Genomic DNA, 20,864 nt, shown 5'->3' on the forward strand with positions numbered 1-20,864 from the left:
TCAAAGACTGGGTTATGTATAACCACCCAAATCTAAGTCTCTCTTAATAAACTATGATTGCTCATAGTCATTTAGTAATTTAAACTTATTAAATATTTTCCATCTCAAAGGTAACATGATATGTGAGTCTAAAACTCATTTTATGACTGGGGTCTTCTTTTTATTCTCTACTTTTCTTTTTAAATTAGAAGGGGATAGTTTAATTTTAACAATTTGAAATTTGATGAAAAAGCGTGAACGTGATGTTAAAGATTTTAGGCTTTCAGTCTATACTTCCAAGACCTAAGTCCACACTGACTTGCCAGGTCATAGCTCCACTTCGTCATTTTCTGTCTTCAGGCTCCCCTCAACTTTGATTTAATCTATCAAGATGCAAAATTTGTACTTTACTATGTTTAATTACCAACATGAGAAAATAGCAATTTTGAATTTTTAAAATTTGTTTCCTAAAAATACAAAAGACACTACAGAAGTACTTCAAAGATACATAATTTAGAAAAGTCTTTAAACAGTTAAAATAAGCAGGGAAGAATAGAAGGTAACACAGAAGAACAGTGTTACTGAGGAAACTGAATAGAACTTAAACACCTTCTATAATTTCAATTAATCTATTATTAATATATCATTGTTATTAATCCTTAAACATGTTTAAATGTGTCCATTGTGCAGAAATTAAAAATAAAGTATCACCTTATTCTGGAATTTTTAATCTATCAAATTTACAAAGAGTGATTTTTTTCCTTTAAATCCAGAGACCTATTTGTCCATCCTAGCTACGCTGACAAAACTGAAAAACACACCAAGACTGCCAGACGACTGGGAAGTATTAATACAACAGGAACATGCAGCAAAGAAGAAAACGACCATAGGCCCAGGAACAAGATAATGAACACAAAGTGAAGGCAAAGGAGCAAAGCGGATGGCACAAGAACGTAAGGGGCAGTACTGAAAGCACCAAGAAAGGGCACAGTGATACAGTTAGTTCAAAGAAGACTGAATCCTTAAACACTTCTACACGTTTCACTGTATGATCCAGCCAATCAGTTAATTAAAAGCCATGTAAAAAGTTCCTTACTGCTCTGATTCCTTAAAACAAACATTCCTTGCATTTGTACATTTAGAAATAGAGAAGAATATAATTGATAGAACCAATAATTATAATTGGCTATTAACAGAAAGCTTATTTGGAAATAGCAAAATATTAATGTCAAAAACTAAGCCCTAGAGCCATATTTCTAAGTATATAATTTAGAATTTCCACATTGTTTTTCAGATATGTTAATACAATTAAGTTAATAAATAATTACTGAGGGCTCACTCTGGGGCAGGCATTGTCCTAAGTGTTTAAGGTGTAACAGTAAACATATTGATAATATTCTCAAGGACCTTCCATTCTAGTTAGAAAAATAGGCAATAAATGGCATATTTAAGTGCACCAAAAAAGAAGCATATTATGAAAATGAAAATTTTATAATCATTGCTTCATCATCTGTAAAATAAAGAGTGTACAAACTGAAAAACAATTCTCTGAGCTTTACTGTCTAGAATACATATAGTTCAAGAGTTTTCAAGGATTAAATATTCAAAGGTTCCCACTGTTCCTCAGCTGAAACTAAAACTAATAACTAGTGAAACTTCTAATCCTTTTCCGTCCCTTGTAAATGCTCCCTAAATGTTGCATTATAAATATTTAATGTGCACATTTTTAAAGGATTTCACATACAGTATTTGTCACAGTTTCTGAGATACTCGACCTTGAGCTATTAGAGGGCAGAAGCCTTTTTTCCCCTTTTTCTTCTTCATGAATTCAGCACAGTGCACACTATTTAGAATACAGCACAATCTTGAATTACAAAATGTATTAAAAAATGATTTCAGTTTAATTATGTCAAAGAAACACCTTCTAACTTTACCATAATGACTGAGTCTTGTTCAAGTACTTCAAAGTTATATTTTAGAATGTTTTGATTAATTAGAAATGGATAAAGATTAATGTTGTACTTGAAACTTAAGTGCTGCTTTTCAGACAGTCTTAGAAGTATAGTCATGGCTCCAAAGTTTAAGAAGATCCCATCCAAGCTGGATTATTTAAACTCACAATAAATAGATGTATTTTCTTGGAAAAATATCTATTGTTACAGTAAAACTTGAGTTTCCTTTCTAACAAGATTGTATGATTACTCGTTTATATTGTTCTTTCCGCAGGAATTCACACACCCCCTGTTTGCATCCTGTTATTCACTTAGAGCTTCCCTTCACTTCGCTCTACTCTTTCCCTAATAGTGGGAGAGTGGTTTTAACCGCACACAAAAATCCTAATCACTGTCCGCCTGCTCCAAGTCTCCTCATTTGCATTTAGTACTTGTTCAGGTCCTAAGAATTACGTGCAAATTTTATTCTGTGTTTTTTCAAAATATTGCATTGCCTTCCTAGATAACTGGTGGTCTGGGGAAGACTTTGGGATTTTTCACACATTATTTCCCTCATCTTCCATCAAACTCCTTTCCTGTACTGAACAACCCTACAAAACTGCTTAGAATACACACTACCCTGAAATCACACTTACAGTCTTTCTAAAACTTTGTACATTTGGATTTGTCTTTCTAAAGGCAAAGAAAAATTTATTTTTAATAATTCAGGACATAATCAAAACCAGGTTAAATCACTGCCTCAGACTTATCTAGAATGCTTGTAAAAATACAGATTCCTGGGTTCTACATAAACCTACAAAGAATCAGCATAAAAAGAGCATGTCCTAGAATGTGCATTTTAACAGGCTTTCGAGGTTATGCTGATGCATACTAAAGTATAAAAACCAGTAATTCAAAGGACCTAAAATTAAAGATAATACCACCCAGCAATCCCACTACTGGGCATATACCCTGAGAAAACCGTAATTCAAAAAGAGTCATGTACCACAATGTTCATTGCAGCACTGTTTACAATAGCCAGGACATAGAAGCAACCTAAGTGTCCATCAACAGATGAATGGATAAAGAAGATGTGGCACATATATACAATGGAATATTACTCAGCCATAGGAAGAAATGAAATTGAGTTATTTATAGTGAGGTGGATGGACCCAGAGTCAGTCATAGAGAGTGAAGTAAGTCAGAAAGAGAAAAACAAATACCGTATGCTAACACATATATATGGAATCTAAAAAAAAAAAAAAAACATGGTTCTGAAGAACCTAGGGGCACGACAGGAATAAAGACGCAGATGTAGAGAATGGACTTGAGGACATGCGGAGGGGGAAGGGTAAGCTGGGATGAAGTGAGAGAGTGGCATGGACATATATACACTACCAAATGTAAAACAGATAGCTAGTGGGAAGCAGCTGCATAGCACAGGGAGATCAGCTCGGTGCTTTGTGTCCCCCTAGAGGGGTGGGATAGAGAGGGTGGGAGAGAGACACAAGCGGGAGGGGATATGGGGATATATGTATACATATAGCTGATTCACTTTGTTATACAGCAGTAACTAACACAACATTGTAAAGCAATTATAATCCAATAAACATGTTAAAAAAAGATAATTGATGAAGGAATGACACAAATCGGGTAAAGATAATTGATGAAGGAATGACACAAATAGGGTAATAAGATCTTACTGTCGAATACACTGAGCCAGAATAAAAAATAAACTTATTAATGAAAAGCCAAGAAAATACTTTTTAACAAGTGAGAATTCCACAATGAGCCCCGCTACACTATGACATTCTTTATAAGGTAGATTTGGGAATCGCTTTTACTTGAGGTATTGAACAGGATACACATCTATTCATGAAATAAATATATATATATATATATATATATAGAGAGAGAGAGAGAGAGAGAGAGAGAGAGAGAGAGAGAGAGAGGGAGACTGCTTTTTACATTAAATATACATATATTAATGTATATGTATGTGTATGCATGTGTGTAAGCATATACACATACTCACACACATAGAGACAGCCTAGAAAGCAGTAAGTATGTTAATACTGAAATGGCACACTGGCTATTCTCCAAGCAGCTTCAATTCTACTCCACTGCTTCTAAACAGGGAAAAACCCATACATTTTTTTTCTCTTTTAACATATAATTTGATTTCCCATTATAGAGGAGCAGGAAACGAAAAGGCAAAATGATCATGTCAATACATCTTGACCAGAGTCAAGGAATAGTGCCTCCCTGGCTTCTCGACTATAAACCCTCTAAGGACAGAGACCACATCTTACATGTCACGGAACCCTCCATCATAAGGTCAAACAGCACAGCATGTGAATAAATGCTGAAGATCAGGACTGCATCCCAAGAAGCTGGGATTGACCTTGGGGTTACAATCTACAACGGGGGCTCCCAAACTTGCCACACCACCAGAGTGTATGATTCCATTGGTCTAGGGTAGGGCCCAAGATTTGGCATTTCTAACAAATGGCCAGGTGACATTAATGCTGACTGTCTAGGGTCTATACTTTGAGAATCACAGATCTAGGGAAAAGTTCTCAGGATTTTGCTATATATATATGGTTCCCAGAAAAGAGAAGTAACTGAGATATGGTCAACAAAAACAACAGAGGGAATGTGGAAACCTAGTTCTAGCTCGATGACAAAATAAATATACAGCTGATACATACATACACACACACACACACACACACACACACACACACACACCCCACTGAACATCACGTGACTCACCTAGAAGATGAAGGGTCTGGTATACATGAAGATTGAAAATTCAAAGGCTTTTTATATAGATCAGAGAAAACATAAGCGTCTACTATGAACACTTAAATATATAATCTTCCCTGAAGTTATTATCCTCAAATCAGTGTATATTGCCCAGATCACAATGGTTAAACTATACAATTTTTTTAAACATCTTTATTGGAGTATAATTGCTTTAAAATGGTGTGTTACTTTCTGCTTTATAACAAACTGAATCAGCTATACATATACATATATCCCCATATCCGACTCCCTCTTGCATCTGCCTCCCACCCTCCCTATCCCACCCCTGTAGGTGGTCACAAAGCACCGAGCTGATCTCCCTGTGCTATGCGGCTGCTTCCCACTAGCTATCTATTTTACATTTGGTAGTGTATATATGTCCATGCCACTCTCTCACTTCGTCCCAGCTTCCCCTTCCCCTCCCTGTGTCCTCAAGTCCATTCTCTACATCTGTGTCTTTATTCCTGTCCTGCCCCTAGGTTCTTCAGAACCTTTTTTTTTTTTTAAGATTCCACATATATGTGTTAGCATATGGTGTTTGTTTTTCTCTTTCTGACTTACTCCACTCTGTATGACAGTCTCTAGGTCCATCCACCTCACTACAAATAACTCAATTTCGTTTCTTTGTATAGCTGAGTAATATTCCATTGTATATATGTGCCACATCTTCTTTATCCATTCATCTGTCGATGGACACTTAGGCTGCTTCCATGTCCCAGCTATTGTAAATAGAGCTGCAATGAACAGTGTGGTACGTGACTCTTCTTGAATTATGGTTTCCTCAGGGTAGGAGCAACAAAAAGCCAAGCAACTTCGTAATTGGATTATATTAATCACTTAGTCAAGCAGTTTTTGACCAAGAATCAGAAACCCAAGGAGTACATTTATTGCTTTAGTCTGCACTCACTGAAGGCGTTTATTACTGTACTACAGCTCTGTGGTAGTCCATTATTCTCCTTTTCCTTTTTGGCTCTTCAAAAACTTGAATACTTAAGCTCGTACATGATCTTGTGTTTTGCTATCCTTTTTATTGTAAAATGCAAATATTTTAAGGGATATTTTGACTCTAAATATGATAAAAGAATTTCTCACCTAAAAAAAAACTATATAATTTTTAATCCAAAATGAAGAACATACAGCATGCAAACAAACCAATAAATAAAAAAGATGCTCAGACTAAACACAGCAAACCATCTAAACATAGACCTACAGGTAAGTAACTGTTCTGCAATATTCTACACACAAACCGCAAATTCAAGTATCTGTAAATATGTCAAGGGCAGCAGTATCAGCATCATCTGACAGTAAGAAGAGCAAAATCTCTGGCGACACCAAAACCTACTGAATAAGAACCTTCATCTTATCAGGGTCCCTATGTGATTTACGAGCACGTTTAAGTTTAAGAGCACTGACATGTCACTGAGATTTTATCATTAATTCTTTACTACTATGGGTAAAATGACGTAACAGTTCCTAAAAAATCTATTTCTGACATACAAACAGACCAAAAGAGAAATCGAGGAATTATTTTACATGAGAAGACACACTGAAGCATTATTTTCAAACAAAAACTTCCATTTAAAATAATTTATGACTATGATAGACTGTGCAATTAAAGTGTAACAAACATCACCTAGTTCAAATCCCTAGCTTAAAGCAGAGTAAACTGATGCTAACATGTTCAAGTCAAATAGTTGTCAGTGGCACAATGGAGACTGAAATCCAACTCTATTGACTCCAGTGACAAAATGCCCTTTCCAATGGAAAAAAAATTTGTAATTACATTTTCCTGGAGCAAACATATAGTTAATATAAAGCAGTAGAAGTATAACTTTGAAAGGATAAACAAAATGATGTATCTGTGAAACATATTGAAGGAAATCCAGCAAAAATATATCATAGTAGTTAATATGTGTTTTATTCTTTCCAGTAAAAAAAAAAGACCTTAAAAAATTGACTAGAAAGGAGAAGAACCAGAAAGTGTCCTTCTTAATCTGAGTGTTACTATTTTCAAAGAATGACACCACATATTATTTAAGTGGCAGCATATGTTTGATGAATCAATCTGGAAAACTGATTTCAGAAATATTAAAAATTTGGCTTTGCTACCTAAGTTTTACTATCCAGCAATAAACAGAACTTTTTCACGTAAGGCTAATTTTTGCACTTTTCAACACAGAAGCAGAAACAGCCGTATTCAACGTAAGTATTTTGTAAGCGACTGTAGAAAAATTAAACCCTTCTGTCTTACCATCAAAGAAGCTCTTGGCTCTTAGATAACTGACACTGAGCCTAAGAACTGAAAGTTTGTCCAGCTTATTAACAACATCTTGTGGAAAAGGCAGCAGGCTGGCCAAACGGTCCAATTCCGTATTAAGTCGGTCTCTATGCCGCTTTGAAGGATTCGACTTGATTCCTTCAGCTGGGACTGGCTTGACACTAAAAAACAAACAAAATTCCATAAAATACATTAAAATCTATAAAGAAAAAATTCTGATCACATTATAACAACTCCTCAACTATTTTTCTAACAAAACAAACATCTAAAATCTACTTCAAGTTTACATAAATCCTTTCAAAATGCTCCCTTCATATCTTAATTAAGAAAAACAAGGGAATGGGTAAACTCCTTCATAATGTTTTATTAAAAACGTATGAACCCATCACAGGAAAATGCTGAGTACCTCTTATATACCTCATACATTTGTGGTACATGATTCCCAATTAACAAATCTATTAGGCGTTTTTCCCCTTCAAACACATCTACTGTTAGGGGGAAGAAAGAAATCTGCAGTAAGTTATGTGAAAATTATGCCTCCTTTGCTATCTTCCACAAAAATCATCTTAGCATCATTTATGTTGCAAATAAACAGGAGCGACCCTAAATAAAAAGCTGTTCTTCATCATCCTCAGCTTCCTATATTTAACACTTTCCTGTCAGTGACAACGTCTCAAAGCCATTGTGGCATCTCCACAGGGTCCTCCAGCCATCTAATGGGGTCCTCCGATATTAAAGCGAGAAAAACTTTGACTTTAGTTATTGATATTTGTCAATTGTGACAAATATTAGAGGTTAACTGTTTACCAGCAATTGCCCGCAAATTTTGCTTTTATGACTGGCCAGTAATCCTTCTTAATTATTAGCCATCATAGTTTGCGTCTCAATTAGAAAATCCAATGAAATCCCAACATTTAGCATGATTTTCATCTGAGAAAAATGATACTTATGGTTAGGAGTAGAACTTGAGTTCAGAAATGAGAAACTGAACTTCACACAAAAGCCTTAGCCAGGATTTCATAACAGAAATTCATTAAAGTGGATTTACAGATCATCAGACACCTAACGTTGAAATATTAAAAAGAGAAGATATCAAAAAACCAAACAGGGGCTTCCCTGGTGGCGCAGTGGTTGAGAGTCTCCCTGCCAATGCAGTGGACATGGGTTCGAGCCCTGGTCTGGGAGGATCCCACATGCCGCGAAGCAACTGGGCCCGTGAACCACAATTACTGAGCCTGCGCGTGTGGAGACTGTGCTCCGCAACAAGTGAGGCCGCGATAGTGAGAGGCCCGCGCACCGCGATGAAGAGTGGCCCCCACTTGTCACAACTAGAGAAAGCCCTCGCACAGAAACGGAGACCCAACGCAGCCATAAATAAATTAATTAAAAAAAACCAAACAAAGTAATTTTTAGATGATGTCTCTGTACCCCACCATTTGCCAGAAAAATAAAGAATTAGCCGGAGCATTCTTATGATGAAGACTTTTTTCCTCCAGTTTTACTGAGAAGACAAAGCCATTTTTGATAATTCAAATTGATTTCATCTGAAAGAGTGGAAATTGGCTTGAGTATAATGCTGTTAATTTGATTCAATCAAAGCATTTCTCGACAACATGTTTTCAATGTTATATGAACATGAAGAAGTAATACTTTATGCAAAAAGATAATAGAAAGTAATACGAAAACTTAACAGGCTTTTTTCAATGTCCCTACCCAGTAATTTCTTCAGAACTTGTCTATTTCTATTTTTTTCTATTACAGTTCATGTTACTTCTACAAAAAATAAGAGTAAGAAACTGATAAAGTGGCATATATACAAAATAAGTCAGTAGATACTTCCTCTAGACTATGCATGTAACTACATACTTAACAGAAATTGGTGACTATTTCTCTAGCTATTTTCCCTGGTCACGTGTATAATCAAATTCAAGTCACACCTAATTACTGCATCTCTCCAATTAATCAACTGAATCTCAACTTTTACCTATAATGCATGTCTACCTCATTGAATAACTGTCTACTGACTAATCACCTGTTAAAGCAAATATTTATTTGCACCTATGTCCTGGGTGGTCCAGGAAAACATTCTTCTCCTATATACTCAAAAAGTGTGATGGGAGCTGAGTTCAGCGAGCAACTGCTTGAAAAAAGATTTTTATAGAAAAGGTGGTATCTGAGCTACATCTTGAAAGGTGAACAGGATTTCAGGAGGCGGCATAACTGAGGAAAGGTGAACTGTGAGAGGGCCTATCTGTGAAGCACAGGGTAAAGAGAGAGAAGGGGAAGCTGGTTAGGGCCGCCTTCCTTCAGTAAATAGTGACCACCCACCACACGTGCCAAGCACAGAACACTGAGCGGTGAACCAGCTTCAAAGCGCTGCTCAATTAGATCACTTTACTGTAGAGTCTTCCCTGACCTACTCCCACTGGATTCCTCCCAGGTGACTACTGTACTTTATGCATCTTATGTAAATGCCTTAAGCACCATGCCATTAAAGAATATTCTGTGCAGACAGCATTTCCCGTAATTGAAAATAAAATCTAGTCGTGCACTCTTGGTAGCTTTCCAGTAATGATTATAAAACACTGGGGAGAAGACAGTAACACAAACATTGAAGCAAGACAAGCTGCTAGGACACAGAAAGAAATAACAATAAAAGTAGGATAAAGAGGTTTAGAGGTGTTCCTCCATGTGATATTGCTGCCTGTCTTGCGCTGGCTTTTTGCAGTAGTCAACCCTGCACTAGATGAGACTATTTCTATACACAATGCAAAACTGTCCACAGCTCTAATGTATTATTATGCACATTATGGAATATTTAGCTTGAGATTGAATTTCCTAAGTCAAGTGTTATGCAACCTATATTGCATATACTTGTTTGTTCTCTTATTACAATATCAACTTAATCATTCTGTATCTCCAGTGCCTAGCATAGTACTTGACACGGAGTGGACTCTCAATTAATGGCTGCTGATCAGAAGTGTCCAGAAAGGAAATGATTGCAGCCTGACCACAGGGAGTGATAGTGGGACGATAACAAGTAAGGCCTGGCTTGAGATTTTTAAACACAGCACTTTGTACCTACCACAAAGCTCCGTACCTAGCCAGACTCAAGTGTTCAGTCAACTAAACTGACGTGCTGACTTCCTAGGTATAGGAAGTAAGGGAGAGGAAAACGGTGAGTGAGGAGAGGTTGCAAATGACTGGGATTCGTAGCTTAGGATCACAACTATATTTCCTAATGGAAAGTATGCCAAACGAAGAAAGAAGAGACTTGAGGACAGACCTCAATGATGCCAACATTTAGGTATAACGTTGAGGAAAGGGCCGCGGGCAAAGAGTACGGAGGAGGAATGATAAGGCAGATAGGAAAAGAACCCAGGCAGAATATTTTGGAGGTCCCAGAACAAAGTCAAATGCACCAAGTTATTACGGAAAGTCAGGGCTGAGAAGTACCCACTGGACTTGGCATTTCAAATCCACTGTTGTTAAAGCTGAAGTCATAGATTTGAGACACCTTTTCACCGATTTTATGAGAAATATTCAGAACTATTTTGTGAAAATACTTCATACTTATCCACACCTATTAAAGATGCACCAAGTAATTAAAAATAGAGAGTAATTCTACATCAATTACACTTGAGTTATGCTGGTACTTTTACTTTCGTATTGTCTTTAAACCTATGCCAAACATACTGCCAGCCATCTATTTAAACAAAAGTCTACATCTGAAATGTAAGTAAGTGTCCCTGCAAGATTGGATTTGGGATATCTGGAATTCAGACACCTCCTGAAATAGGGAGACTGTAGATGTCGATCGGGGAAAGGAACAATTTATTATTTTTTTAAACCTTAACCTCAAAAATCTTGTCCCAACCTGTAAACCAAAATTGTTGTGAAAGCAAGACTTTAGCTGACTGCATGCCATGCTCCTGTTTTAGAAGCCCTGCATGCCATAAGTACTGGCAGTAACAAGCCCAATAGCATGTCCAGTGCCAGCTTGCATGCTCTCTTTAATACCTTTTTAATATCCCAGGCTAAAATGTCTCTTAGGCTCATCACTTGTGCTCAGGGTTTGAAACAAAGTTGAAAAACATAACAATCCAGTTTAATCATAAATTACTGTAATTGTAAATGTTTATATTTTTATGACATTTACCATAAAACCTCAAAATGACAAGCAAAGACAAAGTTTCAGTAATCCTTAGATTAAGGTGGCATTTTCTAACGAAGATTACCTATCACAGTACTGAGTTTTTTGTCCTATCGGCTTTTTCCTGTGGGTGATTTAATCTACTCTCACTGCTTCAGTCTACTTACCAGTAACTTGTTTATTTCCAGCCCCTGTACCTGAACGTCCTCACATTCATATTTTTCAGCAGTTGGGCACCGCTTCTCTGCATCTATTATGGTATGACTCTCATTCCAACAGCTAGGAAATTGAAGTATTTCTCGATAAATCTCTCTACCATACCATGTACACCCCATTAAGCCCAACTCTTAAACCCATTCATTCTTCATTTCCTCCCCATGGCTTCAGTGCATACTTATTTATCTCTGAATATAAATGCTGAATGTTTATCATCACAAATTGTATACTTAACGTGATATTGGAGAGGGGATATGTGACACAAATTAAGTCAAATTTCACTGTTACTCGGAATACAGCTGGATATTTTACTCCCCTATGCGAAGCAAAAAAATGTCTACAAAACCTTCGGAGAATTCTGGCTGGCAGTTACTCGTAAGGAGTCTGAATTCTTCAGTCACTCTCCTGCAGCCGCTCTACAATTGTGATGGGTTCTTCCCTTTCCCTCTTTTGCTATGCTTAAGGAGTGGTGATGAGGTACAAACGGCATATAATCTTTAGCACAAGACTTTAACAATGAAAACTGGTACATGAAATATGCCCTAGAAATCACTGTTACTTCCAAAATCCTGGAAAAAAATCATTAAGAATGTTCCCTTTTTCCTCTTCTTTTTAAAATATACACTTTTTTTCTTTGTATTTCCCTTGGAACCCACAGAGAATACATCACTAAAACATGAAAAATTTTAACTGGTGGCCAATTGTTAAATTAGTAAATATTCTCAAATACCTACTATGTATATGGTACTAGGAAGCTCTGGTTGCTATAAAGACAAATAAAAGGTAGACCTATCTTTACAGAGCTCGTCTTTCTTACTAGGAGGAGATACATTCTATAACAAGCCAAAAATCAAACATAATGTATTGCTCAATAATGTAGATGCCATAAAAGTGATGCTGGAGAGTTCAGGAAGGTAAGAGCTCACATACAGGTAGAGTAGTGGGGGAAGGTTTCATGGAAATGTGGTTTCTACATCAGGTCTTAAAGATAGGTAAATCACTTCCAGTTTCATGATGGCAGAGTACATGGCTTTCTGCAACTACCCTTCTCTCTGGAAGATCATGCCAAACAAGGAAAACAGAGATAGAAACACAAAATCCGTCTTGGATAAACCTAAGACACAGCTAAACCCAGATATAAATAACATGAAGATGAAAATTAGGTAAAAAGTGAAATCAATGACAACGGAAAACAGAAAAGAAAATGTAATCATAGTATATTACTTAACTCAGCAATAAACAATACTTACAATTAAGGAATCACTGCATGTGAATTTAATCCAAAATTGTGATAAAATTATACTGGGAGGATGAGGAGAGATTAAATAGCACTAATAACCATAACTATCACAATAAAACATCAACAGATAATGCCTACTATGCTAAACTTAAGATAACATTATACACATTATTGACTTTTTCATGTGCATGTGTTATTTAAAACGAATACTTTTCAAAATAGTATTTCATTAAAAATAAGGTAAAAGAGCAAACTGAAAAACAACTGAAAAACATAAGACAAAGAAAATCAGTATGTAAAGGACATCTCAAGTAGAAAAATCTGCAAATGTACTCACTATTATTCCACACATACAATCCCAACATAGAAGTTCCATTATCTACCCCATTTTTTTTTTGGCTTATGAAGTTGACAATTAATATTTTTAAAGCAAAAATGCAAGGACATAGGCGCTCCTACAGACTACCAATAGGAATGGAAATTTTTTGCAGAGTAATTTGACAGCATGTTTCAGAGCATAATATCTGGCTCAACCGTAAAAGTATATCATATCTTTGTACCCAAATTTCCACTTACAGGAATTTTTCCTAAGGAATGAACTAAAAATTTACATAGAAATTCACATATCTCAAGGGTATTCTCTGAAGTACTAGTTGAAATATTTAAAGATTGGAAATAACAGAATTTCCGCCTCAAAATAAATTACAGAGCTTTAACAGAAGGGAGTACCATGCAGCCACTGAAAACAATGTTTTAAAGGAGGGCAGGTAGCTAGCACATCAATGAAAATAGGAGGAAAAGACTCTAAGAAGAAAGGGCATGAATGCAAGTATGGAGTCAAGCAAGCACAAATCATGTATGGGCAAAGGGAAATAATTTATTCAGAACACTATTTGAGAAGAAACAGTGAGCGTTAAGGAAATCCCTAGTATGTGGGTGTACCATATGCATCACTGAACTTACCTGGGCAGCACTGCGAAGTTGGAATGAACGTAAGCTTTGGAGCCAAAAGACCTGGAATCTGATATTAAAACTCATCCTTTCATTTACTACCTAACAATTTTGAATCTGAACCTCAGGTCCCTATCTGGAAAGCTGAAATAATAATACCTTTTCATACAACTATTACAAAAATGAAATAAAATGATGTCTGTAAAGCACAGTGCATGCTTATGTCACAATAAGTACTAACAAACAGTAGTTTTTTGTTATATAAAACCAGTATGCAAAAATATCAATTTTAAAAGAAGAGTGGAAGTAGAAAGGTACTGTTGTTAAAGATTTGCATGGTACTAATTTCTAAGTAAGTGTGTAAATTATATGCACCAATAAGCATGTACTGTGTAAGTTTTTTCACCAGTGGAGTAGCACATTTCATTACCCACAATTGAGAATGCAATCATATACTGCCTCTTACTGTTTCACAGGAGAATTGATTGCTCTGTGATAATGTAAGCTGAAATTATTTAAAAATAGAATCTATATTTCTGTTAGAAGTCTTTAAAGCTTATAAAATACTCTTCTTCTGCTAATTTTAGTTGTGAGAGTGGCAATGTAGGTGTTGACTGCCTGCCTTATTGGTCAATCACTTGCCAAGACCTATACAAGTGAGAAAAGTAGACCTCATCTTTTAGTTTAGAGCTAGTGCTTTTTCAATTTTAGTTTAGAACTAGCGCTTTTTCAACTAGTGCTCACTGTTTCCTCTTTACACCATTTATTTGTATAAATGTTACCAATAACTAATCACTTTCACTTACTTATTTCATAGGTCCAATATGTGAGAGCCTTTATAGTCACTATGTATAAACTATCTGAACAAAGCTTATTTGAAAGAAAAACAACAGTGGAGAAACAATTATGTAACTAAAAATACCTATATTTTTATTTTAGAAGCTATTTAGGAAATTTTATCATAGTACGTTTATATCAAACATTTTCAGTAAAACATAATTTTATTCAACTAAGTAGGTATTGTATAAGTGAGGTTCATTAGGTTTAAATAGAATGAATAGCAATTTAGCAAACATAGCAAGGAAGACACTGCTTTTATACTAATGTTATTAGTGTGTTAACAAAGTAAAAAGGGTCAACTAAGGCTGAGAAGTTATTTCTAACTCTGACACTTCATGATGGCTGGCTTGATCACCACCACTACTGATATCATTTTTAAGTGTAGATTTCATTTACTCAACACCTATTATTTGCCAATATTCAGCACTAATTTTCTAAAAATATGGTAAATTGAAGTACCACTAAAACTTTTTATGTATTAACAGAACTTAAAAACTACAAAAATACATCCAAAGTTATTATCATTAGGGGAAAAGAAACCCAGACTCTATTTAATTCAATAGTGTGCTTTTCACCTATCTTCATGCAGCAAAGTAATTAAAGAAATGTACAAAAAGGCTTTCATCTCCAAAGAAAATAAAACAAGAAGAGGATTTAAGTAAAAACAAATTGTTTTTTCTTTCTTTCTTTCTTTCTTTTTTTTTTTTTTTGAGCAGGGTTATTTTAAGGAACACGTAAGGAAACAGTAGAACCTATTCCTAAGGGTATCTTTGAAAATTTCTTTAGGAACATGGATCAGATGCAAGGTTGCTTCATATCCTTTAATCTTCTAGCTTTCATTACTCCGGAAAGAAAAGAAACATTTACTGAGTGTCTACTATGTACAAGATACTTTAGCGGGATTAAATTTAACACGTTTAAAATATATTTCGTACTAAGATAATTTTCAACGTTGGACTTTGCCACTAGGGGGCGTTGATCCCGTTTAATAAATTCCATTGAAGATTGGAAGAGCTTCAGGTTCAAAGTATGTCACACACTTGGTTCCAAAATTTTATGGAATTGTATATTTAAATGGCCATCTTTTTAACAGTCCTATAATTATGCTACAACATATTTTCTCCTTAAGATACAATGGCTGACTTAAGGGGTCAAAGTTAAATAGATCTCAATAACATTTTCAGCTCAAACAAGATGAATTTTTCTGACAATGTGCCAACATATTATAGAGCCTATTAGCCACAAACTAGTAATTTAACTAAAAAAACACATTAAACTTAATATTGGGTTTATGGCCCCATTCTTAAAATGGACTTTGATTAACTGCATTTTAAGTTAACCATTTTTTCATTCTGGTAAAAACAATTTATAAACAATTTCATGTGATTCTGTAAATGCCAGCACTAGGCTTTTCTTATGGAGCAGTGACCTTTTAAGGCATTTATATGATTAAAAGCAATGCATGATGCTCAATAAAGATCTGATAAACATTTATACTAACTAAATAAAATAAGGGTGAATGTAGAAACGCTTTAGTTGTATTGTGTTAGAGATTATTAAATACAAATATACTAACATCTTAGAGAGTATATTAAAATGCTAATATAAAATAATAAAAGGTACATCTTACGTAAATAAAATGTACAGTACTATGTTTAAAGGAAAAATCTTTAATAAAACATTAACGAGAAGCCAAAGATGTTAAACTTTATGATGAATAAAAATTAAAGCATTCTATTAAAGTCATCTAGGTCTTTCTGTAACACACTGACTGAAATGCAGTAACTTAAAAATCCATCAGGGGCATCTTCAGGTTATCTGACCATATACATAAAACCTATGATAACTCTATTATATATAATGCCAAGTATACCAGTGTATTAATAAATACATAGAAGCGTTTGTGACGCCTCTCAATTTTAAATAACCACTAAGGACAAAGTCAAATTAGACAAATACATTTTAATATAAGAAACCACTCTATAAAACGCAAGTATTGAAAACCAATGTCAACAGAACTGCCAAGACAAAAACTGCTGATTCGGCAGTATTCCTAATGTCGGCCACACTGCAGGATAAGTCTTCCAAATTTTAATCAGTCTATTTATAGATGAATATCCTCTGTTAATGCCAAGTCTAGATCTGAAGACCTATAATCACTGAAATTCTAAAAGGAAATTAAAACTCCAGAATAATTAAACTTTTAAACTGGTCTTAAATATTAATCTTAAACTGTTATTTTTCTGGTTTGGATTAGTGACCTAAATTAAGTTCTAAGCCAAATGCACACTTCTGATTTGTTCTGAGGAACTGTTTAATGTGTTCTGAAAGTTGTTTATGAAAGTTTGAAAAATGTGAAGTAAAATAACTCAGGGATAATAATTAGGAATAAACACATGAATACTGCCAATTCACAAAAGTAAATCTGTCTCAAGCACGGATTTTTCTTTTTTCTGAAAAAAAAAAAAGTATTTGCCATCTCACACAAATATCCCACCAAAACAAACAAACAAAAAAATCTAAGTTTGTAATCTATCAGAACTGACTAAACTTGGAAGTAGAGGGAGAAGGGAATTAGAGAATGATGCTAAGAATGAAAACGTCTGTTTCAATAATTCCAGCTCCAAATCATTTACAGACCCAAAGTGATAAGAAAGCTCCCCCAAAAGGTGACTGAAAATACAAATCCGTTACTGTATTCTGGCTACTACACTCACTCAAAACTGCTACCATCTCTATACATTGTACCGATGCGTTCACGCTGAGTGCTACAAAATTACTGCCAAATAAGTAAAGAGTGCAACAGAAAGCCAGTTGCACCGGACTAAAAAATACCTTCAGAAACACTCATTCCCTTTCCTGCAGACAGCACGTGTTTAGCTCCTAAAAGCATCTCCCCCCATCAGGAGTGAGCATAGTGACCGTCCTCTAACCTAACCGAGGAGGATATTAAATGTGAAAGGGGATTTCAAGACGGGCTTAGGTTAACTAATCCACCAGCCAGCCCCACAGGGCAGACCAGAGCTGTCAACAAATTAGGACCATAGCACAGTGAACAGTGCTACAAATGGGTGGGGGGTGGGGGTGCGAGGGTGCGCGTGCCCTGGAGACTGGGGAACGGGGGGGCACAATTTTTTAAATGCAATCTTTAAACACGGAAAAACCCAAGGCCTGGGTTTCTCGACCGGCCTCCAAATCGCGATTCCACGGACTGCGTGGGGAAAGGACCTAATCACCAGGCCGCGGGGATGTGGGCACGGGTGAGGCGGCCTCCGGCACCTGCGCGCCTGAGCGCCCACCCCCGCGCCGAGGACGCGCACCAGACACTCACGTTTTCTGCACCGGCTTCCGCCGCTTGCGACTGGCGTAGGTGATGTTGGCGCTGCTGCTGTTCATGGTGCGCGGCTGGCGGCGGCTTCTCCCCGGGCGCGGGCGCGGACAGCCCGGTCCCCGGGACCCGGCGGCGACCGGGACGACGGCAGCGGCGGCGGCCGGCGCCGGGTTCCACGCAGCCGCGCCCGCTCCACCTGCACCCTCCCTGGGCGGTGGCAAAGACGCCGCACCCCAAGAGCCTTGGCTCCCGCAGCCCCGAGTCCAAGTGCGCCGCCCGGGCCTGGCGCCGGCGGTCGAGGGGCGGAGACCGGTGAGCCGGGCGACGCAGGTGCCGTCTATACGGGCGGAGGCGGCGCAGCGTTGCCCGCAGGTGAGGCGGCCCGAATGGAGGAGGAGCCTGGGCCGCCTGTTTGGAATCCCAGCCTGGGTCGCGCGCTCTGGCGCCGCGCCCCGTGACCGTCGCCGCGGCCCCTTGGGTAAAGGAGGCGACGCCGCGCTGCTCCCGGGGCTTCCCCGATCCCGGGTACTTCCCGCCTTTGGAGCTCGGACTCCGGCCGCCGTTTTCGGTGCCACCAGCTTCCGCTCGACCACGCGTCTGCCTCTGGTCTGAGCCGGTGGTCCCAGTAACGCTTTCGGAACCTAGCGTCGAGGGTACTCGACAGGCGCTGCCTCCCGCCGCCGCTTGCACCGGCTGAATGGCAGAAGCGCCCCCGACTCCTCTCTGGCCCCGCCCCGCCTCGTGGCCCCGCCTCTCGAGGCCCCGCCCCCTAGGAGCCCCGCCCCATTCTACTTGACTCCGCCCTTCCTTACAGTTCCCTTGAGGGCCCCACCCTCTCGGCACGTGATGACGCAAGGCGTAATGACCCCCCTCCCCCACCCCCGGTATCCATGTTCTTGAGGTCAAGGGAAGGAATCTGTGGACACATTTCCAGTCCAGAAAGACGTGTGACAACAAATTATGTGTAGCCAAACGCTTTGTAATTAGACAGTCTCTAGGATAGAAATGCCAAATAGTGAGCTTAAATTCACCTATGTAGGAGACAGTGATGCAGCTAATTTTGGGCTAAGAATTACACTGAGCTGGCAGAAAACCAGTGGAACTATAAATTTTCCTCAAGAAGAAATCTTCAGGAGGCCACATCTGAGTTGAACTTGAAGGCTAGGCGTTTACTTGTCTTTTTGTTTGGGTTTGGTTTTTGTCTCCATACTAGACAGTATAGTATTTTTTCCCCAGCCAGAATAACTTTGTTAATCTATAGTCAGATTTCAGTAAGGTAGAAAGGAAGAAAGGCAGCAGGAGGCATTTGAGGATAAGTAGTCTGGTATGGCTGGAGAGAGGAGCTGGAAGTGAAATTCAGGAATTCTAGGATCAAATCATAAAGCTTTGATCAAGAGTCCAGATTTTATTCTGCAGTCAATGGAAACAAAAAAGGATCCACAGCAGGAAAATGACATTCTGGTGTCTTGGAAAAGTCACTCTGGAATGAAAGTGCAAACTAGATTACAGGAGAGCAAGACTGGATGCAGGGAGAGTAGTTAGGGACTCGTTGAAGTAGTCCAGGTAAAAGTCCAGGGAAGTGACAGTGGGATAGAGAAAAAAAAAAGAAAGAATAGATAAGGAAATAGATGACGAGAGGAGTATGTTTTGCTTGTCAGGAGCAGAAGGGCAACCAGACTAAGATGTCTAGATGAAATCTCACACCATATCTATTCCTACATTTCAAAATGTCATCAAACCATTTCCACCTGGTGAGTTTGTTACCTCAAATTCAGAACATTGATAAATTGAACATCATTTTCTTTAGCTGAAACCTTGTTCTGTCTCTGGCTCAACCATTCTCCAATGAACCTATGAAACATCTTCAACTCCCCTACCACTTACATCTAAATATTCCAGCAAATACTATTAAATTTTGTGCTTAGCAACGTCCCTAATTCATCTTCCTCCACCTTATTCTTCAATAATAACACCGAGAGTGCCCAACTCAAATGCCATATCATTTGCGATTCCTATCCAAATATTGTGGATAATTACCCCCTCCACACATTAATTCAATTAAGAGATATTTTGAGGGTAATGCCTGTGTGCCATGATTGTTCTAGTACTGAGGAGACAATGGTGAACAAAAACAGAAAAGTACCATACTCTCAGGAAATACTGTAATGGAGAAGTACACGATTCAGTATGGTCTTCTAGTAGAGAAATTTGACCTAGTCATTGAGACAAGGATAAGCGTTTGCAAAATCATGACAGTTGAGTTGAGGTCTGAAGGATAAAGTCTTAGGAGAAAAGAGGGGAAGGGCATTCCAAGCCAATGAAATAGTACAAGCAACATCCGTTTAGTGGGAAGGAGCCTGGTAAGTAGTATGATGGACTAAAACAAGTTCAGGATGAGCAGGGGAGAAGGGCACAAATGATCAAATTTGTGTTTCAAAATATCACCATATCTGCAGAGTGTAGAACAGATAAAAGAGGGAGGAGCAGAAAGGAATGGAAATGATACTCCTTAGGAAACCATTAGCAGTAGCCCAGCCAAGGGATGACAATTACTGATACAAGGGTGGAGGTGATAGTGTAGATGGAAAAAAAGTGAATAGGTTCCACAGAATTTGAGGAGGTCTTGAAAGATGGAAAGGATGAATATATGACAGTGACAGAAGAGGGTGTGTCAAAAACACAATAATAGCTTTTTGGACTATGTATCAGGCTATGTAATAATGGCATGTGCTGGTGGGAAATTATTAATTTAGCTTGGATCTTTTATGTTTGAGGTACCTTTGAGACATCAAAGGTGTCAAGTAGGCTGTAGGATATATAGGTTTGTAACTCAAAGATGTGTGAGCTGGAGAATATCTCAGAAATCATCTGCATTTAAGTGACAAAGAAGAGATTATGAAGGTTGTGGGGTGCAAATGTATGCTAGAAGAGGAGGACTGGGCACCAAAAAACTTCAGTATGTAATATCTAATTGCTGGATAGAAGATTATGGTGCTGTAAAACTGAAAAAGAGTTGCTAGAATGGTAACAAGAAAATAAGGAGACTTTTGTCATGGAGGACAAAGTGGAAAAATGTCAGAGTGGTTCACAGTATTGAATGCTGTTGAGAGGTTCAAATAAGATGAGAACTGGAAATG

At 37.7% G+C, this 20,864-nt stretch overlaps 1 protein-coding gene and 1 long non-coding RNA gene across 4 annotated transcripts in view; one reads left to right on the plus strand and one right to left on the minus strand.

Annotated features, from left to right (window-relative positions):
- The window catches only part of LOC307191260, a 360,146-nt gene extending 357,995 nt beyond the window's left edge, over positions 1-2,151 (plus strand). For all 3 annotated transcript variants that reach the window (XR_013829670.1, XR_013829671.1, XR_013829672.1), the window contains one exon: positions 753-2,151. This is a non-coding gene — a long non-coding RNA (uncharacterized lncRNA). The remainder of the gene's footprint in view (positions 1-752) is intronic.
- Positions 1-17,928, minus strand: part of AHR (aryl hydrocarbon receptor) — a 50,368-nt gene extending 32,440 nt beyond the window's left edge. Inside the window, exons 1-2 of the mRNA XM_079931175.1 lie at positions 17,728-17,928; positions 6,970-7,157 (exon numbers count right to left, since the gene is read on the minus strand). Of these exons, the coding sequence (XP_079787301.1) occupies positions 6,970-7,157; positions 17,728-17,792 (253 nt within the window). The 5' untranslated portion in view covers positions 17,793-17,928. The remainder of the gene's footprint in view (positions 1-6,969; positions 7,158-17,727) is intronic.
- Positions 17,929-20,864: the final 2,936 nt, after the last annotated feature.

This window comes from Stenella coeruleoalba (assembly GCF_951394435.1).
Source record: "Stenella coeruleoalba genome assembly, chromosome: 9".
NCBI classification, from domain to species: Eukaryota; Metazoa; Chordata; class Mammalia; order Artiodactyla; family Delphinidae; genus Stenella; species Stenella coeruleoalba.